Raw genomic sequence first — 27,764 nt, 5'->3', positions numbered from 1 at the left:
TATTATTGTTGGGTCGGTATACTGTATTCTATGCTGGCTAGGTATACTGTATTCTATACTGACTATATTATTGTTGGGTAAGTATACTGTTTTCTATGCTGGCTTTATTATTGTTGGGTAGGTATACTATATTGTATGCTGGCTATATTATTGTTGGGGAGGTATACTGTATTCTATGCTGGATATATTATTGTTGTGTAGGTATACCGTATTCTATGCTGGCTATATTATTTATTGTTGGGTAGGTATACTGTATTCTATGCTGGGTATATTATTGTTGTGTAGGTATACTGTTTTCTATGCATGCTCTATTATTGTTGGCTAGGTATACTTTATTCTATGCTGGCTATATTATTGCTGGATAAGTATACTGTTTTTTATGCTGGCTATATTATTGTTGGGGAGGTATACTGTATTATATGCTGGCTATATTATTGTTGGGCAAGTATACTGTATTCTATGCTGGTTATATTATTGTTGGCTAAGTATTGTATTCTATGCTGGCTATATTACTGTTGGCTAGGTATACTGTATTCTATACTGACTATATTATTGTTGGGTAAGTATACTGTATTCTATGCTGGTTATATTATTGTTGGCTAAGTATTGTATTCTATGCTGGCTATATTACTGTTGGCTAGGTATACTCTATTCTATGCTGGCTATATTATTGTTGGGTGGGTATACTGTATTCTATGCTGGCTGTATTCTATGATGGCTATATTATTGTTGGGTAGGTGTACTGTATTCTATGCTGGCTATACTATTGTTGGCTAGGTATACTGTATTATGTGCTGGCTATATTATTGTTGGCTATGTATACTGTTTTCTATGCTGACTATATTATTGTTGGGTAGGTATTCTGTATTCTATGCTGGCTATATTACTGTTGGCTAGGTATACTCTATTCTATGCTGGCTATATTATTGATGGGTAGGTATACTATATTCTATTCTGGCTATATTATTGTTGGGTAGGGATACTATATTCTATGCTGGCTATATTATTGATGTGTAGGTATACTGTTTTCTATGCACGCTATATTATTGTTGGCTAGGTATACTTTATTCTATGCTGGCTATATTATTGATGTGTAGGTATACTGTTTTCTATGCACGCTATATTATTGTTGGCTAGGTATTTATTGTTGGCTTGTTATACTGTATTCTATGCTGGCTAGGTTTAATGTATTCTATGCTGGCTATTTTATTGTTGGGTAGGTTTACTGTATTCTATGCTGACTATATCATTGTTGGGTAGGTATACTGTATTCTATTCTGGCTATATTATTGTTGGCTAGGTTTACTGTATTCTATGCCGGCTATATTATTGTTGGGTAGGGATACTATATTCTATGCTGGCTATATTATTTATTGTTGGGTAGGTATACTGTATTTTATGCTGGCTATATTATTGTTGGGGAGGTATACTGTATTATATGCTGGCTATATTATTGTTGGTTAGGTATACTGTATTCTATGCTGGATATATTATTGTTGTGTAGGTATACTGTATTCTATTCTGGCTATATTATTGTTGTGTAGGTATACTGTATTCTATTCTGGCTATATTATTGTTGTGTAGGTATACTGTTTTCTATGCATGCTCTATTATTGTTGGCTAGGTATACTGGATTCTATGCTGACTATATTATTGTTGGGTAGGTGTACTGTATTCTATGCTGGCTATACTATTGTTGGCTAGGTATACTGTATTATGTGCTGGCTATATTATTGTTGGCTATGTATACTGTATTCTATGCTGGCTAGGTATACTGTATTCTATACTGACTATATTATTGTTGGGTAAGTATACTGTATTCTATGCTGGTTATATTATTGTTGGCTAAGTATTGTATTCTATGCTGGCTATATTACTGTTGGCTAGGTATACTGTATTCAATGCTGGCTATATTATTGTTGGCTAAGTATACTGTTTTCTATGCTGGCTTTATTATTGTTGGGTAGGTATACTATATTGTATGCTGGCTATATTATTGTTGGGGAGGTATACTGTATTATATGCTGGCTATATTATTGTTGGGTAGTTATACTGTATTCTATGCTGGCCATATTATTGTTGGCTAGGGATACTGTATTCTATGCTGACTATGCTGGCTATATTATTGTTGTGTAGGTTTACTGTATTCTATGCTGACTATATCATTGTTGGGTAGGTATACTGTATTATATGCTGGCTATATTATTGTTGGGTAAGTATACTGTATTCTATGCCGGCTATATTATTGTTGGGTAGGTATACTATATTCTATGCTGGCTATATTATTGTTGGGTAAGTATACTGTATTCTATGCTGGCTATATTATTGTTGGGTAGGTGTACTGTATTCTATGCTGGCTATATTATTGTTGTGTTGGTATACTGTATTATATGCTGGCTATATTATTGTTGGGTAGGTTTACTGTATTCTATGCTGGCTATATTATTGTTGGGTAGGTGTACTGTATTCTATGCTGGCTATATTATTGTTGTGTAAGTATACTGTATTATATGCTGGCTATATTATTGTTGGGTAGGTTTACTGTATTCTATGCTGGCTATATTATTAACCCTTCTATGCTGGCTATATTATTGTTGGGTAGGTGTACTGTATTCTATGCTGGCTATATTATTGTTGTGTAAGTATACTGTATTATATGCTGGCTATATTATTGTTGGCTAGGTTTACTGTATTCTATGCTGGCTATATTATTAACCCTTCTATGCTGGCTATATTATTGTTGGGTAGGTGTACTGTATTCTATGCTGGCTATATTATTGTTGGGTAGGTTTACTGTATTCTATGCTGGCTATATTATTAACCCTTCTATGCTGGCTATATTATTGTTGGGTAGGTGTACTGTATTCTATGCTGGCTATATTATTGTTGTGTTGGTATACTGTATTATATGCTGGCTATATTATTGTTGGCTAGGTTTACTGTATTCTATGCTGGCTATATTATTAACCCTTCTATGCTGGCTATATTATTGTTGGGTAGGTGTACTGTATTCTATGCTGGCTATATTATTGTTGTGTTGGTATACTGTATTATATGCTGGCTATATTATTGTTGGGTAGGTTTACTGTATTCTATGCTGACTATATTATTGTTGGGTAGGTTTACTATATTCTATGCTGGCTATACTATTGTTGGCTAGGTATACTGTATTCTATGCTGACTATATTATTGTTGGGTAGGTTTACTGTATTCTATGCTGGCTATATTATTAACCCTTTTCCAATCCCACAAGCCATGGTTAAGAATGTCCTTCTTTTTCTTCGAAAAGAGTATCTTCTTTGATTCAGACTGTCTCATAAAATTTAGAGTATTTGACTGTCACAGTCCGGATCTGTTAAAGATTGATTACACAGAAATTAAAGGCTCTATATATTTGGGTAGATCCAGTCCGACTCACTACAGATATCAGTGTAACTTGCAGGTTTTATTATTACTTATTAACTGATATAACTGGGTATCGCTGATCTATTATATATTAGTTAGTTATCAGTAAAGTTCCTACATATTGTTCTATTATATACAGTATATCTAAGATCAAGTTTTGTCTGTTAAAAACAAGAAATAACATATAACATAACATTTAAACTGAAAATAAAATAAGCATATATTTTGCTTTTTCATATAAATATATAATATTATACAAAACTGAAAATGAAACACAAGTTAAAACAGGGTTAGACACTAGCTACGTGTGCTTGGTAGTCCACAGGGCTAGTTGAATAGATTATTTGCTAGTATGATGTGTACATTGAATGGAAGGTGCCTCACAATTAATGTGCAATATTCCTTGATTTTAAGCATTTTTTGGACAGGAATATTATTATTTTGATATTTTGATAGTCTTCAGTCTATTGATATTGTGTGATAACATCATCAGTTATGAGGGACTTGCTAGGTGATCCTCTAGTACTGGTCTGGAACTAGATGACTTAAATGCTAGTGTCAAACCCTGCTTAAGTATATTTGATAGGTGTACATTTTTTAAAGTAGGAATTTTGCAGAATGAAAGTAAATTATAATACAAAGATAAAATGATTACATTTGGAAAAGATGTTTAAAGATGCATCTTCGATAAATTGAAATTATAAAATAAATGACAAACATATTTTTGAAATTGGATAACACATGTAAATTAGACATAACCATTTGAGATATGACTGTTTGCAGTGAAGCATTGAACAGAAGAAAGATATTTTGTGACTGTAGAAGACGGGTTATGTAAGGAGATTTTGGATTAGTCACAGGTAAGAAATGGTATGCTTACATTAGAGTTAAGGGTCGCACTGCTACCTGTTCCCATCCCAGCAAACATCTGTGAAAGGAGGGGGGTATCAACAATCAGTACTTATTATTACAAAATATACATCTGTGAATGGAGGGGCGTATTAGCACTTAATGAGTATACATACCAGAGCATGCTCCGAGGTCTCAACAGTAAGATACAAGGTCAAGTTCAAATATTGTATTTTCGGGTCAAACACATAGTATTCATAAAATCACAATACATATATACCTTTGAATATAAAATGTGTCTAGCCAAAATGACTTATTATACACGTTATAGGAACAATCACACTATTTACTATCTTCAGACATGTAATGTTGTTAACCAGTCTTTGTAAAAACAATAATGTTTGATAAAATCTTATTTGTAGCAGGACTATAATTTGCATATATATATATATATAATACCATGTACCCCAACAAGGGGTAAATTTAAAGTGTTCATGAAACCATAAGCCAGGGTATTTGTAATTCTGGATTTTTTCTATAGGTATAGCACCACATTTAAAATTTAAATAACATTATAGTAGCTTAATCTGTTGATAAATTCTCTGAGGAAAATAAATCTATGCCCTTCAACTAAAAATGCTACAACAAAATTTGGGTTAAAACATTCACAATTGGCTGTAAATAAATAACTTCTACAAAGAAACATAAAGATAGTAATTTTAATTGAATTTTAAAAACTAGTTTTAAAGTTTGTGAAATAAGAATTCATAGTATTATTTTAATTATATAATTGCAAATCATGTCTTCAAAATAATCTCCCATTATGTAAATTGTATTTAGGGTTTTCGTTCCACCAGAAGGTGCTTACATGTATCAGTTCTACCAATACCGGGCAATTCCCCATCATTTAACACAGAGCCTCCATTGATATTAGTGGGTAAGGTTTTTTGGAAGTCTGTATTTTTTTTAACCCTTTGTGTGCGAAGAGAAAATACATTACTTAACAAAATGGTTAACAAAGGCAGGAAAATTAATGCTATCTCGCTCTCACAACAGACACCGTTCATGGGAAACATTACAAGACTTAAACTGATAGTATTATAATACCACCCGATAGCACTACTACACAGACGGATACATTTTCTCTGTGAATTACCTATTAATCTTAACATCTCTAAAATATCTCTAGTTTAACACTTAATCTATACCATAAAGAAGATGATCCAATGACAACATACCTGACCAATCAACAACAAGAATACATTGACCAATCACAACCTTGTTTTTATGACAAGAAGTGTGGATCACATGACCTGTCCATAATTGAGACAGCAGGAATCTAAGATTATGAAATGTAATCTGATTCTGAAGGCAACATGTAAGATGTTTGAGTTGATAAGCCATCCCTCCTAACCTTACAAATGATCCCTGATCAGGTTTAGCTGAGGGTTGATCGGAGGGTTGATCGGAGGGTTGATCGGGGCTAACCTTTAGGTCAGATTTCTGACTGGTAGTAGGACAGATTTGTTTTGATGACGTTCCCTCCTGATGATGTTTTCTCTATCAGAGACAGGTACACAATGTCTTCTCTATCAGAGACAGGGACACAATGTCTTCTCTATCAGAGACAGGCACACAATGTCTTATCTATCAGAGACAGGTACACAAGGTCTTCTCTATCAGAGACAGGTACACATTGTCTTCTCTATCAGCGACAGGTACACAATGTCTTCTCTATCATAGACAGGTACACAATGTCTTCTCTATCAGTGACAGGTACACGATGTCTTCTCTATCATAGACAGGTACACATTGTCTTCTCTATCAGAAACAGGTACACAATGTCTTCTCTATCAGTGACAGGTACACGATGTCTTCTCTATCATAGACAGGTACACAATGTCTTCTCTATCATAGACAGGTACACAATGTCTTCTCTATCAGAGGCAGGTACATGATGTCTTCTCTATCAGAGACAGGGACACAATGTTTTCTCAATCAGAGACAGGTACACGATGTCTTCTCTATAAGAGACAGGTACACGATGTCTTCTCTAACAGAGACAGGTACACAATGTCTTCTCTAGCAGAGACAGGTACACAATGTCTTCTCTAGCAGAGACAGGTACACAATGTCTTCTCTATCATAGACAGGTACACAATGTCTTCTCTATCAGTGACAGGTACACGATGTCTTCTCTATCATAGACAGGTACACATTGTCTTCTCTATCAGCGACAGGTACACAATGTCTTCTCTATCAGAGGCAGGTACATGATGTCTTCTCGATCAGAGACAGGTACACAATGTTTTCTCAATCGGAGACAGGTACACGATGCCTTCTCTATCAGAGACAGGTACACAATGGCTTCTCTATCAGAGAGAGGTACACATTGTCTTCTCTATCAGAGACAGGTACACATTGTCTTCTCTATCAGCGACAGGTACACAATGTCTTCTCTATCATAGACAGGTACACATTGTCTTCTCTATCAGCGACAGGTACACAATGTCTTCTCTATCAGAGGCAGGTACATGATGTCTTCTCGATCAGAGACAGGTACACAATGTTTTCTCAATCAGAGACTGGTACACGATGTCTTCTCTATCAGAGACAGGCACACAATGTCTTCTCTATCAGAGACAGGTACACATGGTCTTCTCTATCAGAGACAGGTACACATTGTCTTCTCTATCAGAAACAGGTACACAATGTCTTCTCTATCAGAGGCAGGTACATGATGTCTTCTCTATCAGAGACAGGGACACGATGTCTTCTCTATCAGAGACAGGCACACAATGTCTTCTCTATCAGAGACAGGTACACGATGGCTTCTCTATCAGAGACAGGTACACGATGTCTTCTCTATCAGAGACAGGTACAAGTTCACTGAAATCAATACCTCTAGCACCCAGGTGAATGATTTTGGATAGGGATAGTTTAAACATAAACCAAATTTCAACACGTTGATGGATTTCTACATTTTTGAATAATTAAAAAAAATAGTTGTGTGTATTTGACATCATGCTGTCCATTAACTCTGTATGTTTATATATGTTTTGACAAAAATTCCAGACAGGACAAAAAAAAAAAAGGAAGTGTGGGCGGAAAGCAGCATTACATGTATGTGATTGTGTAAGCATGATTGTAGTCGGGGAAGATTTACAGAACACAAACTTACTGTACTATTCTAATTTACCAACGTCCTATAAAAACGTAAAACTTGATTTCATGGTTCAACGAATTGACCAATTTTTACTCTTTTATCATGTCAATTTTTGAAACATTTTATGGGACATAAAACGACAAGTCAGGAGCTTCTCTGTCTCGAAGTATTATTAAACTGATGTCACACACAACCGGCCGTAATGGAGAGGAGCCGGAGCTGTCACCGGAGCCGTAGCCGAGCCGTAGGTAGCTGTCGCGTCATGTGACAGTTATGGTCACAGTCCAGTTACATTCCTTCATACATTCTCAACAACTTTTCAAAACAAAGTCTATTTACTGTAGAGAGATGACAGAAGCCAGCTGACCTAGGACATTTTAGTTTTAATGACAGTAGACAAGTGTGGTTAGCTTTATATGGAGGGGAGGTGTATCTTAATCTGTGATTGGGAAACCTGTAGGCAATATCAAACTAATTTTTATGCAAAAACTTGATGGACTTTGGTTGTTCTCCATCACCGATTGACGTTTAACCTTGACATGTGACCTCTGTCACCAGCAACAGAGAATGTTGTCTCTGTTCTTTTTCAGAACAAACAATCAATACAAAAACGATGAGCCCGATCAAACTTAAAAGATAATAACATCACAGTTTTGTCAAGTGATATGTGAGAAATGCAATAAGAGATATCAATTTTTGTATCAGGTTTGTGTCACAGGCTGTTGTCAACCCCGCATCACATTGGACACTCTTTGTGGCAGAGGTCAGAGGTCACGTCCTTTTATAGGGTCTTTAAACGTCATAAATTTACACTGCATTTCCATGAAATAGGGTTAAAAGAGGAGATTAAGTTATATTTAACAGCTGTACCAGAACTGATGGATACTATCAGTTTTAGATTAAGTTATATTTAACAGCTGTACCAGAACTGATGGATACTATCAGTTTTAGATTAAGTTATATTTAACAGCTGTACCAGAACTGATGGATACTATCAGTTTTAGATTAAGTTATATTTAACAGCTGTACCAGAACTGATGGATACTATCAGTTTTAGATTAAGTTATATTTAACAGCTGTACCAGAACTGATGGATACTATCAGTTTTAGATTAAGTTATATTTAACAGCTGTACCAGAACTGATGGATACTATCAGTTTTAGATTAAGTTATATTTAACAGCTGTACCAGAACTGATGGATACTATCAGTTTTAGATTAAGTTATATTTAACAGCTGTACCAGAACTGATGGATACTATCAGTTTTAGATTAAGTTATATTTAACAGCTGTACCAGAACTGATGGATACTATCAGTTTTAGATTAAGTTATATTTAACAGCTGTACCAGAACTGATGGATACTATCAGTTTTAGATTAAGTTATATTTAACAGCTGTACCAGAACTGATGGATACTATCAGTTTTAGATTAAGTTATATTTAACAGCTGTACCAGAACTGATGGATACTATCAGTTTTAGATTAAGTTATATTTAACAGCTGTACCAGAACTGATGGATACTATCAGTTTTAGATTAAGTTATATTTAACAGCTGTACCAGAACTGATGGATACTATCAGTTTTAGATTAAGTTACATTTAACAGCTGTACCAGAACTGAACGATACTATCAGTTTTAGATTAAGTTACATTTAACAGCTGTACCAGAACTGATGGATACTATCAGTTTTAGATTAAGTTATATTTAACAGCTGTACCAGAACTGATGGATACTATCAGTTTAGATTAAATTATATTTAACAGCTGTACCAGAACTGATGGATACTATCAGTTTTAGATTAAGTTATCTTTAACAGCTTTACCAGAACTGATGGATACTATCAGTTTCGATTAAATTATATTTAACAGCTGTACTAGAACTGATGGATACTATCAGTTTTAGATTTAGTTGTATTTAACAGCTGTACCAGAACTGATGGGTACTATCAGTTTTAGATTAAGTTATATTTAACAGCTGTACCAGAACTGATGGATACTATCAGTTTTCTGTTTTAGCTGTACTACAGAGCTGACCTAATCACTTTTCTTTATTAATAAAATATTGATATATATATATATTTTAATTTATGCCAATGATGCAATATGACCTACAATATACATGCTCATTTACCTGTATACATCTGGAGGTTACTAACCCTAGACTTAACAAAGGTAAGTTGTATTACAACTTCCCATCTTTAAACCAGACTTCAGAGCATGTGTGTTCTGTATTTGGGCATAATGAATAATGAAGGGGTTTCAGTCGCTCCAGCACAATGCATGTTCACAGGTCAAACTGGTGCATTGATGACGACAAAATAATCAATGCTAATTAAAGAAAAGCCTTCTCCGAGGCAGTAGGATTGGATTTCGGTAGTGCCCAAAAATAGACCACATGCAAAATGGATCATGAAAGATAGATATGATGTAAAAAAAATAATTGAAATACGGTACAAAAATGGGGGAAAAAAGAGCTTGCAGGTGCGTAAATTCCAAAAGAGTGGTGCGCTTGTTTTACTAGTTATTGGTTTAGTGCACAAGGCAACCCCGATCAATAGGATCTCACGGATATTATTATCAGCCCCGCCTCGTCAATAATGGATGACCAGGCGATTGCGCAGGACTTATTCCCCACTCTACGGAGATGAACATGAAAGACATCAAAGGATTTCTCCTTCACATTAATACCAGTCCAACTCACACCTACAGCACTGGCCAAAGTCATATCCCACTAACTCCAAACAATCCAAAAAAAGGTCTCCAAGAAACTGATTAAAGAATAAATCTGGATGAGTTGTTATGACAACAGAATGAAAGTCCTATAACAGTGAGTACGTGTTTAAGACATCATATGACTAACAGGTGTATAGGAAAGCAGAATTCATTATCTGAAAATCAATGCCATTTACTTTTTAAAGTGTCGAGTCAATTCTAAGTTAGCTCCCTTTAGTGAGTGGTGATGGAACACCTGGAGCCGTGGGGTACAGATGAGGACGGCCGTAACTAGAGCGTGAACACTGTAATATTAAGGGCTACACTCCACAATGATATAGCACTTTTGTATAGCCATGTTGTAATTAATTTACTACATTGACTTATCTTACATGTATATTGTCACTGTTCCATCGTAGATTCAAAAGGAATATTTCTGAAGGATGTATACGGATGTAGTTAGTCATTGTATACAATATGACACAGTGTGATAGATAATTTATATGATGGTTCCGAAACACCAGCAGAGCACAACATCTCTAGATATCAACTGTATTGACGCTTCAGGAAAACCTGTGTAACTTATTGGACAACATTCTAACTTAATCTCGTAACATCAAGAGAAATGACATTAATTTTGATAAATTCAGTTAAATTAAATCTAATGTGTTTTAAATATAGAAAGTAAACAAATATTTTACAATGAAATTCAATACTTTGAAAATCTTCCAAAATAATGAGACCTCAAGTTTAAGCTTGTGGTCAATCTCTGGATAAACCCAAGATAACATAAAACATTAACATTTCAATATATGTAACGTTTTAGGACATTTACGTCATTTCATTCCACACTAAAAACCGTAGATGACTAACGATCAGGTGCAACACATTTAATTTTATATCATTTATCTGTGTTATCCCATTAAAACTCATTAATATTCCTGTAATAAATATTATAAGAAATTTGAGACCAGTTACATCACAGCACATTTACCTCACATAAATATACTGAAAGATTGGACCCTTTTGTTTACAAATTCCCAGTGATAGACGTCTCTTTTTACATCACTAGAAACAGTCACATTGGATTCAAAACTGACACAAAATGTTTACATATATATGTTTAGATTACATCTACAGTGATTAATGATTTTATAATGATTTTATAATTTTCAAATTGTTAAGATAATTTTGTAATATGTTTTTTTTCAAATCCTAGCAAGACTAAATATTTTCATTTACTATATGGATTCAATAAAACATAAATTACATTCCTTTTAACAAACAACAGAAGATAGCACCTCTCATGGTAAAAAGATGATTTAATGATAGTAAAACAGTGATTTTAAAATAAATCTAACCTGCTATCAGGAAAATGATAGAACATTTAAGAAATGGTATCTTGGTTTTATTCAGAGATGATCAGACTGGCTGATGGTACCCGTCAATGATATGCAGGTTCTCAGAAATAATTGAACTAACAGCAAGGTGAGTTGCAGGTACTCAAATATTCAAAACAGTAAGGCCTGCACTGGATTCGCTGAGCTGCAGGAATTTGTATTTGGGCATGGTGGTACATGTACGGCATTGTATGACCTGTAAATTGTTCATTGAAATGCTGCATGGCTTCCACACAAACAGTGAGCACTGGCGCTTCAATTGGATCATAACGCTGTTTGCCAGATTAGAATCATTTGTCTGAGGAAGGCATTTCAATTATTCATACTTGAGAAAAATTTGAAGGCTGGAAGGATTAAAGTGAAACAGTTATAGAAACTTTCCTAGCTTGCAAAATTAGTTTAGAATAAATCTAATTTTACCTCAGAATTTGTGACCAAATTACTGAGACATGCTGAAAATGTTCAAGATATCAATGGACTTTCTTTGCCAATGAGTGACAATTGTTGGCCCCCATATCCGTTCTTATCCTGGAATTATTTCCCTTAAAATTAATCAAAAAAAGCGTCTACAGTGCTTATTACATAATGCCGCAGGTCCTGACAACTTTCCTCTCAGTAATAATAATCCCCTTTAAGCAGCGGGAGGCAGTATAGATTTTACTATGGGGTGTAGAGAGTGTTCTCTATAAGTTGTTGCGGCTGAATTCATAGAGCGTGTGCCATGACCCGAAAACTATTCCATCAGTCTGTTGAACTTACAAATACTGTTAGCTTCTCAAAAATATTATTGATAAATTATGTATTGTGGTAGGGTTTGATTTGGGAGATTCCAGCTGGAATTCTGGAATGTAAGACATACCGGTATATATAACAATAACTACTGAATTGGGACATTATATCGTAACTTTAGCAACACATAACTGTATTACCAAAACAACATGGAACCATGACAGAGGTCAAAACAGGCAATCTACACATCATACAATAGATATTACAGTACTATTGTCCTCATTGTTGTCCTCTGACCCTATCTTAATGACCTCTGACCTTATTGATCTGGAAGACCTTACAATTTCAAGGGAAAGCATATATTGACCAACTCCTGCAATATTGTACAGAATGTCTTACAGAGAAATTTGTAGGAAAAGATTTCAGAAAGAAAAATTCAATATTTGGGTGGGGAGTATTGCAAGTTGAGACGTCAAACATTTATATATATATATATATAGACTTTATGATGTTTTTATGTGAGTATAAATGCTGGTAGGCGCCTTCAGGAGAAAACATTTGATATTTTCGCCCCATAAAAGGCTTTTGCTTATGAGTTTTCTTATGCCAGGACAGATATCCAAGGTGATTCTAACTCTAACCCTTGTTCTTAACATTGGATAGGAAACAATGTAGACTCACAAAAGGATTTCAGACAAACATTTATTGCTAATTAGTCAATCATTTGGAAATAAATGTAAAAGAAACAAATAAACAAATAGCCTTTTAATTACAAGTGACCAGTATAGACCCCCCCCCCCCCCCCCCCCCCCCCATCATGTAAACTATAGAGAGTAGGGACAAACGTTGCTAATTACCCAACTGTAGCTAAACTTTGACCCCGAAGAAAGAAGCTTTTTTTCATCAATTCAACTGTACTTGTCGTAAATGTATTTCTGTTATTTTACTTTCTTTATCATTTCTCAAATAAATAATATTAGAATATATCAGCTTATAAACATGTACACATATATAGCCAGCAATATCTCTTTATCTGGTTATCAATATTTACCTAGCAAATAATATCTCTTTATCTGGTTATCAATATTTACCTAGCAAATAATATCTCTTTATCTGGTTATCAATATTTACCTAGCAAATAATATCTATTTATCTGATTATCAATATTTACCTAGCAAATAATATCTATTTATCTGGTTATAAATATTTCCTAGCCAGCAATATTTCTATATCAGGTTATAAATATTTATCTTGCGTATAATTTTTCTATTTCTGAATGTAAATATTTTCCTGGCAGCAATATTTCTATATCATATTTGAATATTTTCCTTAGCCAACAGTATTTCTATTTCAGAATGTAAATATTTTTCTAGCCAGCAACATTTCTATATTATATTTGAATATTTTCTTTAGCCAACAGTATTTCTATTTCAGAATGTAAATATTTTCCAAGCCAGCAATATTTCTATATCATATTTGAATATTTTCCAAGCCAGCAATATTTCTATATCATATTTGAATATTTTCCTTAGCCAACAGTATTTCTATTTCATATTTGAATATTTTCCTTTGCAAACAGTATTTCTATATCACATTTGAATATTTTCCAAGCCAGCAATATTTCTATATCAAATTGGAATATTTTCCTTAGCCAGCAGTATTTCTATTTCAGAATGTAAATTTTTTCCTTAGCAAACAGTATTTCTATATCACATTTGAATATTTTCCAAGCCAGAAATATTTCTATATCATATTTGAATATTTTCCAAGCCAGCAATATTTCTATATCAAATTGGAATATTGTCCTTAGCCAGCAGTATTTCTATTTCATATTTGAATATTTTCCAAGCCAGAAATATTTCTATATCATATTTTAATATATTTTCCTTAGTCAACAGTATTTCTATTTCAGATTGTAAATATTTTCCAAGCCAGCAATATTTCTATATCATATTTGAATATTTTCTTTAGCCAGCAGTATTTCTATTTCACATTTGAATATTTTCCAAGCCAGCAATATTTCTATATCATATTTGAATATTTTCCTTAGCCAACAGTATTTCTATTTCAGATTATAAATATTGTCCAAGTCAGCATTATTTCTATATTAGATAATAAATATTTTCCTTGCCAGTAATATTTCTTTATCAGGTCATAAATATTACCTAGCTAACAATTAACCCAGTCACTTGTATTACCTAGCTAACCATTAACCCAGTCACTTGTATTTCTCTATCAGATTATAAATATTTACCTTCTAGTCAATGCAATATTTGTATTCAATATCAGAATATATACATGTATTAGCCAATGATATTTATTCCTTTACTTATATGACATGACAATGATTATATGACTACATTTTTTTCAGGATCTAGAATATGAAAAGGCTGTTTGGTGTGAGAAGATGTATGTGCGTTAGTAGTACAGGGTACCTGTGTACGGCACTCGTAAACAAACACCAGAATATATTTCTATTACATTCACATCCACGGTTGGCCGAGATATAAAAGTACGATAAAAAATCAGGACGCATGTTAAGCTACATGAATCATGGCATTACGCTATAGTGATCATCAGCCTGAATTAACCATGATGGATTTAGTACCAGAAAAAAAGCAAGGACAAAATCTTATGCCCATTAATTCAGGACATTATACACAAATTAAAACACACAATTTGACTAACAGTTAAAATAATCTTAATATTTTTTAAAAGCATGATATAGAATGAATTATAAGTACAACTAATTATGTATATAAAAAATGGAAATGACAAAAAAACTATTATAACACAATCTGAATGTGCACGGAATCATAGATTTAACAATGAATAATTTTGCATTTTTTTAAATTGCGGAGTTATTTATTGGGAATAAGAGACTTAAGAATGACAAATTTAGCAAAAAGAAATTGAAAAAAAGGAGAAATAGCAACAGTGAATATGAGGAGTCCTACACCTTGGTAATGAGATTTATAAAGAATTAAGTATGACAAATTTGAAAATGTTTCTTTCGAAAATCATCCATTTTTTGTGCGAGTAATCAGTTTATGTTGCACAAGACGTGTGCCTTGATAAAACACAGTGAATAGTGTTACTGAGTGGTGGAGTGATGGATAGGGGCCAATATGTTGTCCCTTCTGTACTCGGTGTGTCATACCCACACCATAGCTACAACCTCAATAATCATAGTACCTACAATTCTACACTTTCTGGCTCTGTATATTTCTATTTTAATACTACTATTAAATATATCAATCAAATTCCTTCTGTGAGAGTCTGGTATTAGGTACATCTATCATGTTTTTCTGTATTATACAGATATTATTATAAGGTACATGTACATCTATCATGTTTTTCTGTATTATACAGATATTATTATAAGGTAGATCTGTCAGGATTTTCTCTGTTGGACATTAATGTAAGATATAACTGTCATGTTTTTCTGTGTAAGACTGTGGTATTAGGTTTTTGTCCTGTTTTTTCTGTGTTAAATGGTTTTATTAAGTATCTGACATGGCGTTTCGTGCTAGACTGTTATACATGTATATTAGGTTCATAAGGTGTTTATTCTGTGTTAAATAAAGATGAAGGACTAGACATACTTGAGAAATACTGTTATTTAATTCTCTGGGGACAATTCTATTTCATACATCAGTCAATGTTTATTTGCGGTATTTCAATATGAATATTTGCAAAAAGTAGCGGAGAAATGCTCTTTTTAAGCTTACCACACAGCCATTTACATTTGTATCTGTTTTGTCCCGTAATTAAAGTGACTTTATTGAGATAGCCTTGAGGGAGGTCATCTATTTTCCAATATGGAATTATTTTTCTCATTGAAGTGAGTATATTCCAGGTTTTAGTAAATTGAGTTCCTCCGTAGACTTGTCACCAGTATAGATTCTATGACAACATCCAGACATTTATTTAAAACGTTATAGACATCTGTTATTGATGCATACAGGGTTTTTCATCACTCAATCATCTTAGCTGAATATACAACAAACATTTTTTGAGAATCTGTTCAGGAACTTTCAGGTTTGTAATTGTAAATTGTAAGCCTAAAGGAGCAAAAAAAAGGACAGTGATATTTTGCACGTGATAACATGCAACCTCTACCCACTCCAAATATGATTTTCTAAATTTTCATGACAAACATATTTTCTTTGTAGAACCAATTTGAAAGATTACATCTGCTATTAAACAAAACAAATGTGTTTAGAGGGGTATCAGCCAAATGGGACGAGACAGTTAGGAATATCAGCAGTATTCTAGATGACAGCTTGTTACACAATTAGTTCTACCAAGATTGGCAGGTGCCACAGTTACCCAGAAATGGCCCAGGACGGGCGCTATCACAGCTCTGGGCACAACTCTATAGTATAGCCTAGCACTGACATTTGTTCCCACCAAAGCATCTAATGACTCATTTTCAAAAATATCCGTTTGTGATCTTCTGTCACCTTCGAATGGTGGCCGGATACGTCGGTGATCTACATGCTTGATTGTGTTACACAGTTGTTGCAATTGACATGATTCTCAAAGTGTTTTTTGTATAGACAGTGACAGTATTCTCAAAGTGTTTTTTGTATAGACAGTGACATGATTCTCAAAGTGTTTTTTGTATAGACAGTGACAGTATTCTCAAATTGTTTTTTGTACAGACAGTGACAGTATTCCCAAAGTGTTTTTTGTGTAGACATTGACAGTATTCTCAAAGTGTTTTTTGTGTAGACAGTGACAGTATTCTCAAAGTGTTTTTTTTGTGTAGACAGTGACAGTATTCTCAAAGTGTTTTTTGTATAGACAGTGACAGTATTCTCAAAGTGTTTTTTGTGTAGACAGTGACAGTATTCTCAAAGTGTTTTTTGTATAGACAGTGACAGTATTCTCAAAGTGTTTTTTGTGTAGACAGTGACAGTATTCTCAAAGTGTTTTTTGTGTAGACAGTGACAGTATTCTCAAAGTGTTTTTTGTATAGACAGTGACAGTATTCTCAAAGTGTTTTTTGTGTAGACAGTGACAGTATTCTCAAAGTGTTTTTTGTATAGACAGTGACAGTATTCTCAAAGTGTTTTTTGTGTAGACAGTGACAGTATTCTCAAAGTGTTTTTTGTATAGACAGTGACAGTATTCTCAAAGTGTTTTTTGTGTAGACAGTGACAGTATTCTCAAAGTGTTTTTTGTATAGACAGTGACAGTATTCTCAAAGTGTTTTTTGTGTAGACAGTGACAGTATTCTCAAAGTGTTTTTTGTATAGACAGTGACAGTATTCTCAAAGTGTTTTTTGTGTAGACAGTGACAGTATTCTCAAAGTGTTTTTTGTGTAGACAGTGACAGTATTCTCAAAGTGTTTTTTGTGTAGACAGTGACAGTATTCTCAAAGTGTTTTTTGTGTAGACAGTGACAGTATTCTCAAAGTGTTTTTTGTATAGACAGTGACAGTATTCTCAAAGTGTTTTTTGTGTAGACAGTGACAGTATTCTCAAAGTGTTTTTTGTATAGACAGTGACAGTATTCTCAAAGTGTTTTTTGTGTAGACAGTGACAGTATTCTCAAAGTGTTTTTTGTATAGACAGTGACAGTATTCTCAAAGTGTTTTTTGTGTAGACAGTGACAGTATTCTCAAAGTGTTTTTTGTATAGACAGTGACAGTATTCTCAAAGTGTTTTTTGTGTAGACAGTGACAGTATTCTCAAAGTGTTTTTTGTATAGACAGTGACAGTATTCTCAAAGTGTTTTTTGTGTAGACAGTGACAGTATTCTCAAAGTGTTTTTTGTATAGACAGTGACAGTATTCTCAAAGTGTTTTTTGTGTAGACAGTGACAGTATTCTCAAAGTGTTTTTTGTATAGACAGTGACAGTATTCTCAAAGTGTTTTTTGTGTAGACAGTGACAGTATTCTCAAAGTGTTTTTTGTATAGACAGTGACAGTATTCTCAAAGTGTTTTTTGTGTAGACAGTGACAGTATTCTCAAAGTGTTTTTTGTATAGACAGTGACAGTATTCTCAAAGTGTTTTTTGTGTAGACAGTGACAGTATTCTCAAAGTGTTTTTTGTATAGACAGTGACAGTATTCTCAAAGTGTTTTTTGTGTAGACAGTGACAGTATTCTCAAAGTGTTTTTTGTATAGACAGTGACAGTATTCTCAAAGTGTTTTTTGTGTAGACAGTGACAGTATTCTCAAAGTGTTTTTTGTATAGACAGTGACAGTATTCTCAAAGTGTTTTTTGTGTAGACAGTGACAGTATTCTCAAAGTGTTTTTTGTATAGACAGTGACAGTATTCTCAAAGTGTTTTTTGTGTAGACAGTGACAGTATTCTCAAAGTGTTTTTTGTATAGACAGTGACAGTATTCTCAAAGTGTTTTTTGTGTAGACAGTGACAGTATTCTCAAAGTGTTTTTTGTATAGACAGTGACAGTATTCTCAAAGTGTTTTTTGTGTAGACAGTGACAGTATTCTCAAAGTGTTTTTTGTATAGACAGTGACAGTATTCTCAAAGTGTTTTTTGTGTAGACAGTGACAGTATTCTTACAGTGTTTTTTGTGTAGACAGTGACACAGTATTCTCAAAGTGTTTTTTGTGTAGACAGTGACAGTATTCTCAAAGTGTTTTTTGTATAGACAGTGACAGTATTCTTACAGTGTTTTTTATTTAGAAAACATTATCTTGTCTTTTTAAAGCAAGTGTCTTTTTTGTAGATTATATTCTCAGGTTATTTCGTAGGAACTTTTTCTGAACACATCGCATGATATGAAGTGTCGAATTTGGGTGCGAGTGACAATTTGTCATATGACAATAGTAATACCAATTAAGCACTAATATCAATGTACGATTAACACGCCACTGGTTCTAGTTCCGGGTAGTACCTACCTTTGATTTAAGTGCATTCCTCCTAAAGAAAGCCTTACACGATTCACACGTAATGGCGTCAAAGTTGTAGCCGAGAGCTTTGTCCCCACACACTCCACAGACAAGCTGTGAGCCATCCTTAGGTTTCGGCCTTCGTTTCTGTTCCCGTTTGTTTTGATCCCCTCCGACTGCCCCGTAATACTGAAAATGTCAAGTAAAAAGTGATACAAAAAACATGAAAAAAGGTACATAAAAATGAAACATTTTAACTTAACAAACGCACAAGAATTTACACATTGTTTGTGAGGAGAAAACCTTACACATTGTTTGTAAGGGGAAATCTTACACATTGTTTGTGAGGGGGAAACCTTACACATTGTTGGTGAGGGGAAAACCTAACACATTGTTTGTTAGGGGAAAACCTAACACATTGTTGGTGAGGGGAAAACCTTACACATTGTTTGTGAGGGGAAAACCTTAAACATTGTTTGTGAGGGGGAAACCTTAAACATTGTTGGTGAGGGGGAAAACCTTACACATTTTTTGTGAGGGGAAAACCCTACACATTGTTTGTGAGGGCAAAACCTTACACATTGTTGGTGAGTGGAAAACCTTACACATTGCTTGTAAGGGGAAATCTTACTCATTGTTTGTGAGGTGGAAACCTTACACATTGTTTTTGAGGGGTAAACCTTACACATTGTTGGTGATGGGAAAACCTAACACATTATCGGTGAGGGGAAAACCTTACGCATTGTTTGTGAGGGGAACACCTTACACATTGTTTGAGAGGGGGAAACCTTACACATTGTTTTTGAGGGGTAAACCTTACACATTGTTGGTGAGGGGAAAAACTAACACATTGTTTGTTAGGGGAAAACCTAACACATTGTTTGTGAGGGGAAAACCTTACACACTGTTTGTGAGGGGAAAACCTTACACATTGTTTGTTAGGGGAAAACCTAACACATTGTTTGTGAGGGGAAAACCTAACACATTGTTTGTGAGGGGAAAACCTTACACATTGTTTGTGAGGGGAAAACCTTACACATTGTTTGTGAGGGGGAAACCTTACACATTGTTTGTGAGGGGAAAACCTTACACATTCATTGAAGGCCATACTCTATAAATAATTTCATCAAGTGACATTTCACTGTACCATAAATTTATCACTGATTCTACACAAAGACATTGGTATACAATAAGAGGATTAATGATCACACTTCCCAACAGTTAGAAACGTTTATTATCATGCATTAGTGAGAAAATGATGAATGACATTTACACAACCATCAAACAAATCCAGAAGAAAGATATGGCTTCTACTGTAAAGGTATAAAGTACAGCTTCTACTGTAAATGTATAAAGTACAGCTTCTACTGTTTAGGTATAAAGTACAGCTTCTACTGTAAAAGTATAAAGTACAGCTTCTACTGTAAAGGTATAAAGTACAGCTTCTACTGTAAATGTATAAAGTACAGCTTCTACTGTTTAGGTATAAAGTACAGCTTCTACTGTAAAAGTATAAAGTACAGCTTCTACTGTAAAGGTATAAAGTACAGCTTCTACTGTAAAGGTATAAAGGACAGCTTCTACAGTTAAAGTATAAAGTACAGCTTCTACTGTAAAAGTATAAAGTACAGCTTCTACTCTAAAGGTATAAAGGACAGCTTCTACCGTAAAGGTATGAAGTACAGCTTCTACTGTAAAAGTATAAAGGACAGCTTCTACTGTAAAGGTATAAAGTACAGCTTCTACTGTAAAGGTATAAAGGACAGCTTCTACTGTAAAAGTTTAAAGAACAGCTTCTACTGTAAAGGTATAAAGTACAGTTTCTACTGTAAAGGTATAAAGTACAGCTTCTACTGAAAAGGTATAAAGTACAGCTTTTACTGTAAAGGTATAAAGTACAGCTTCTACTGTAAAGGTATAAAGTACAGCTTCTGCTGTAAAGGTATAAAGTACAGCTTCTACTGTAAAGGTATACATTGTAAGTACATCTTCTACTGTAAAGGTGAAAAGTACAGCTTCTACTGTAAAGGTATAAAGTACAGCTTCTACTGTTAAGGTATAAAGGACAGCTTCTACTGTAATAGTATAAAGTACAGCTTCTACTGTTTAGGTATAAAGTACAGCTTCTACTGTAAAAGTATAAAGAACAGCTTCTACTGTAAAGGTATAAAGTACAGCTTCTACTGTTAAGGTATAAAGTACAGCTTCTACTGTAAAAGTATAAAGTACAGCTTCTACTGTAAAGGTATAAAGTACAGCTTCTACTGTAAAAGTATAAAGAACAGCTTCTACTGTAAAGGAATAAAGTACAGCTTCTACTGTAAAGGTATAAATTACAGCTTCTACTGTAAAGGTATAAAGTACATCTTCTACTGTAAAGGTATAAAGTACAGCTTCTCCTGTAAAGGTATAAAGTACAGCTTCTACTGTAAATGCATAAAGTACAGCTTCCACTGTAAAGGTATAAAGTACAGCTTCTACTGTTAAGGTATAAAGGACAGCTTCTACTGTAAAAGTATAAAGTACAGCTTCTACTGTAAAGGTATAAAGTACAGCTCCTAATGGAGGTTTGTATAAAGTACCACTCCTAATGGAAGTTTGTATAAAGTACCACTCCTAATGGAGGTTCGATAAAGTACCACTCCTAATGGAGGTTTGTATAAAGTACCACTCCTAATGGAGGTTTGTATTAAGTACCATTCCTAATGGAGGTTTGTATAAAGTACCACTCCTAATTGAGGTTTGTATAAAGTACCACTCCTAATGGAAGTTTGTATAAAGTACCACTCCTAATGGAGGTTTGTATAAAGTACCACTCCTAATGGAGGTTTGTATAAAGTCCCACTCCTAATGGAGGTTTGTATAAAGTACCACTCCTAATGGAGGAGGTTTGTATAAAGTACCACTCCTAATGGAGGTTTGTATAAAGAACCACTCCTAATGGAAATTTGTATAAAGTACCACTCCTAATGGAGGTTTGTATAAAGTACCACTCCTAATGGAAGTTTGTATAAAGTACCAATCCTAATGGAGGTAAATTTTAAGTACCCCTTTTTTTGGAGGTATTTTACACCACACCTTATGGAGGTGTAGATACAGTATCACTTCTCGTTGAGGTGAATTTAAGAAGTTAAGGAAACTATTCTTGATAAAAATCATTAACAACCTTTTTATTTTCATGTGTGAGAAAGTTTTCCATCATAATCTGTCAATGTGTGTGATGCCCTACTTTGTAGTATCTTTTGACGTTTGTTTAGCGTACCTCCTAAACCAACGAAAACTTACAGAGTGAAACAAGAGCATCATTATGAGATGACAGATTATAAGGCCTTAACTCACATCTTCAAAAGCCTATATGACTGATTTCCATTATACTTAAACACTTTCACACCCAAACTGAAGTTTATTTCCTTCTGTACGATCTCCACCAGTAAAACATGCCATAATTGTTACCATGGTGATGATGGCTTTTTGTTAGTGGCTTTACATACAGGTATGCAATTCATCAAGAAATAAAATTAATGGAATGCCTTCAAGTGAAAGTTATTTCTTTATTCCTTAATTCTTGTATTTACTAAAGCAGTGAGATAGAACAGGTGCACTATTTCAATGTAACACCGCCATTTGTCAACCTTCAAAAGTTTCCAAATAATCATGAAAAATGCCCCTATCTGCAACGATATGTCCTATTTCTGAGGAAGATATGGATTTGATCTGGAATATAATTTACATGCTGGTATCTGACCTTGTCAAGAAATTTGTGCCATAAAAATAATTCAATGGAAAATGTCTGGATAGCTTTTACCAATAATGCAGATGTTTCAAAAAACAATTGTTTTCAAAACCACTGATAAAAACCTAAAGAAAATACATTTAAATTAATGGCCAAATACCTCAGAAAAAACACAATCTAAATGTATTTGTTTTCTGCTCAATAGGGATAGAGAGCTTGAAAAGTACACCCAATTGTAGAGGTACATATGGTTGAAATGCAATGTTACAACCTGCTATTGGAGGGAGAATGGTAAGGTACAAATCCCAGTATGGAGGGTCAGGTGGATCCCTTGGGTAAGCTTGCCCTTTTCTTACGACTGCCTTTTGTACTTGTGATTCATTACAGAGGGATTGAACTCGCTGATACCTCCCTATAGGTGGCTGTGGCACTCCACCCTAACATTATCACCTTCCTTCATCATTTAAAAGTGTATAAAATTTCCTGTTGTGATATTATTAAAGTTTTATTTCTATGTAATTCCCAACAATTCCACAGCAGAAATGACAAAGAAGAGTGTGTGTATACCTTATTTGGAGTTATAACTGAGCTCTATGTGTCATATTAAACATAGCTTTTATTGGATCTTGGGAAATTTCCTACAGAAATTAGTCACATCTGATCAGCGCCAAATACCCAAGTCGAGGCATTATGACAGCCTCAATCTAATTTACGTCGAAATATTGCAACAATTTCTCCAAATATACATGATGCGGGAGAATGGAATGGGGTATTACGTTGAAAGTTCCTCGCAGCTTCAGTACGACAGCTTAGTGTAAGTTTGTTGTCCCTCCCGACAGTCTAAAGGTATGTACAAGTTTCTGTCCCACCTTCCCACCACAACAACCAGTCAAAGCTATGTACAAGTGTCTGCCCCACCTTCCCACCACAACACCCAGTCAAAGCTATGTACAAGTGTCTGCCCCACCTTCCAACCAAAACAACCAGTCAAAGCTATGTACAAGTTTCTGTCCCCCCTTCCCACCACAACAACTAGCCTAAAGCCATGTACAAGTGTCTGCCCCCCCTTCCAACCACAACAACCAGTCAAAGCTATGTCCAAGTGTCTGTCCCACCTTCCCACCACAACAACTAGTCTGAAGCTATGTACAAGTGTCTGCCCCACCTTCCAACCAAAACAACCAGTCAAAGCTATGTACAAGTTTCTGTCCCACCTTCCCACCACAACAACTAGCCTAAAGCCATGTACAAGTGTCTGCCCCACCTTCCAACCACAACAACCAGTCAAAGCTATGTACAAGTGTCTGTCCCACCTTCCCACCACAACAACCAGTCAAAGCTATGTACAAGTTTCTGTCCCCCCTTCCCACCACAACAACTAGCCTAAAGCCATGTACAAGTGTCTGCCCCTCCTTCCAACCACAACAACCAGTCAAAGCTATGTACAAGGGTCTGCCCCACCTTCCCACCAAAACAACCAGTCAAAGCTATGTACAAGTTTCTGTCCCCCCTTCCCACCACAACAACTAGTCTAAAGCTATGTACAAGTTTCTGCCCCACCTTCCCACCACAACAACCAGTCAAAGCTATGTACACTATGTATATCTCTCCCACTGATAAATATCTTTGAACAAGTCTACTGAACCCCACCAGTTGAAGTAAAATATCTTATTAAGCCAAATTCTTAGACAGAACTTCATTTAGTTCAAACTTTTGAATATAGAAATCTTTACCAAAATTGTTGAAAATTGTGAAATTTGTGGCAATGAGATTGAAAAGCTACACACCTGCACTAGTCATATCAATACATTGACAGTTGGTACAAAATATGTTTTGATATTTCAGAATATTTATCATCATAATGTATTATTTTTTTTTTATCTTATAATGATTTTTTTTATTGTCAATTGACTCATATGGAGAAAAAAACCCAGAAGCATTTATCAAAACTCCTTATGCTTTCTACTCGGGGACAGCATGCATCCAATACATAATGCGTGTGATCTGGGAGTTAGCAAATCAATTTTGTGTGAGCGATAATCTGAGGTTGTTCTGGTGCTGTGTCGGTAATGACCTCGTGGCCTCCTCAAACTATCTAAATATGTTCTTTGTTGAAAAACAATTTAAAAGCACATTACAAGAAATTGACATTTTCAAAATGTTTTAAAACCTGATTCTTGAGTGCATCTTCTTCCTAAAACACAATGATAACACGTCACAGGATTGTGTCCTGCAGCTAATTTTTTAAGTAATGGAAATGTCAGTTTATATTTCAAAACACAAAATATTCATATTTGTCTGTCATGTATTATAGGCAGAAATAGGCTACACACATTTATTGCAGTCACGGAATATCAGAAATTATTACACAAGGACAGATGTTGGTAGAACAACTCACTACATAGGCAGAACCTACAATTCTTTTATAAAAAAGTAATTATGCCACCAATTTTTTATTGCAATTGATATCGGTGATGATTTGTAATCAGCGTCTGTCTTCTGTAGACCCATGCTAGTGTCTTTCTTCCATCAGCATTGCAAATGAGAAAATGGGACAATTTTATGATTTACCAACATGGGACAATTTTATGATTTACCAACATTTTTCTCAAATACATGTCTATTTTCTATTTATGTGACCAAAGGCAGGATGAGCTTCGGGGAGAGTCTGAAATCACATGTAAACTGAATTCACCATTCATCTGATAAAGCACTCTAGAAGGCCAGAAATCCAATCATGATCGCTACATTACAACAGTGTGTGTGTCTAATGGGTCTAAGTGACTAAATCTCTGCATACAGATCTCGATCAACCTGCTTTCCGCGGGGCCATTCATGCTGCTGTGGTACAGTCCTCATAACTATCCTAAATACATTTGAACTGACACTGTCCTTGATGGCAGAACTGACACTGTCCTTGATGGCAGAACTATCATGTCCTTGATGGCAGAACTATCATGTCCNTGTATGACTTCTAACCAGTATTCCCTCCATTATATATATATGTATGACTTCTAACCAGTATTCCCTCCATTATATATATATGTATGACTTCTAACCAGTATTCCCTCCATTATATATATATGTATGACTTCTAACCAGTATTCCCTCCATTATATATATATGTATGACTTCTAACCAGTATTCCCTCCATTATATATATATGTATGACTTCTAACCAGTATTCCCTCCATTATATATATATGTATGACTTCTAACCAGTATTCCCTCCATTATATATATATGTATGACTTCTAACCAGTATTCCCTCCATTATATATATATGTATGACTTCTAACCAGTATTCCCTCCATTATATATATATGTATGACTTCTAACCAGTATTCCCTCCATTATATATATATGTATGACTTCTAACCAGTATTCCCTCCATTATATATATATGTATGACTTCTAACCAGTATTCCCTCCATTATATATATATGTATGACTTCTAACCAGTATTCCCTCCATTATATATATATGTATGACTTCTAACCAGTATTCCCTCCATTATATATATATGTATGACTTCTAACCAGTATTCCCTCCATTATATATATATGTATGACTTCTAACCAGTATTCCCTCCATTATATATATATGTATGACTTCTAACCAGTATTCCCTCCATTATATATATATGTATGACTTCTAACCAGTATTCCCTCCATTATATATATATGTATGACTTCTAACCAGTATTCCCTCCATTATATATATATGTATGACTTCTAACCAGTATTCCCTCCATTATATATATATGTATGACTTCTAACCAGTATTCCCTCCATTATATATATATGTATGACTTCTAACCAGTATTCCCTCCATTATATATATATGTATGACTTCTAACCAGTATTCCCTCCATTATATATATATGTATGACTTCTAACCAGTATTCCCTCCATTATATATATATGTATGACTTCTAACCAGTATTCCCTCCATTATATATATATGTATGACTTCTAACCAGTATTCCCTCCATTATATATATATGTATGACTTCTAACCAGTATTCCCTCCATTATATATATATGTATGACTTCTAACCAGTATTCCCTCCATTATATATATATGTATGACTTCTAACCAGTATTCCCTCCATTATATATATATGTATGACTTCTAACCAGTATTCCCTCCATTATATATATATGTATGACTTCTAACCAGTATTCCCTCCATTATATATATATGTATGACTTCTAACCAGTATTCCCTCCATTATATATATATGTATGACTTCTAACCAGTATTCCCTCCATTATATATATATGTATGACTTCTAACCAGTATTCCCTCCATTATATATATATGTATGACTTCTAACCAGTATTCCCTCCATTATATATATATGTATGACTTCTAACCAGTATTCCCTCCATTATATATATATGTATGACTTCTAACCAGTATTCCCTCCATTATATATATATGTATGACTTCTAACCAGTATTCCCTCCATTATATATATATGTATGACTTCTAACCAGTATTCCCTCCATTATATATATATGTATGACTTCTAACCAGTATTCCCTCCATTATATATATATGTATGACTTCTAACCAGTATTCCCTCCATTATATATATATGTATGACTTCTAACCAGTATTCCCTCCATTATATATATATGTATGACTTCTAACCAGTATTCCCTCCATTATATATATATGTATGACTTCTAACCAGTATTCCCTCCATTATATATATATGTATGACTTCTAACCAGTATTCCCTCCATTATATATATATGTATGACTTCTAACCAGTATTCCCTCCATTATATATATATGTATGACTTCTAACCAGTATTCCCTCCATTATATATATATGTATGACTTCTAACCAGTATTCCCTCCATTATATATATATGTATGACTTCTAA

At 34.3% G+C, this 27,764-nt stretch overlaps 1 protein-coding gene across 2 annotated transcripts in view; it reads right to left on the bottom strand.

The window, feature by feature from the left end:
* Positions 1-27,764, bottom strand: part of LOC110451062 (nuclear hormone receptor HR96-like) — a 297,379-nt gene that overhangs the window by 22,302 nt on the left and 247,313 nt on the right. For both annotated transcript variants that reach the window (XM_021498920.1, XM_021498912.1), the window contains exons 2-3: positions 19,143-19,322; positions 4,286-4,333 (exon numbers count right to left, since the gene is read on the bottom strand). In XM_021498920.1, the coding sequence (XP_021354595.1) occupies positions 4,286-4,333; positions 19,143-19,322 (228 nt within the window). The remainder of the gene's footprint in view (positions 1-4,285; positions 4,334-19,142; positions 19,323-27,764) is intronic.

This window comes from Mizuhopecten yessoensis, unplaced genomic scaffold (assembly GCF_002113885.1).
Source record: "Mizuhopecten yessoensis strain PY_sf001 unplaced genomic scaffold, ASM211388v2 scaffold611, whole genome shotgun sequence".
Lineage (NCBI taxonomy): Eukaryota > Metazoa > Mollusca > Bivalvia > Pectinida > Pectinidae > Mizuhopecten > Mizuhopecten yessoensis.
Note: the sequence above shows the minus strand (reverse complement) of the source record. Positions and strands in the feature narration are given on the sequence as shown.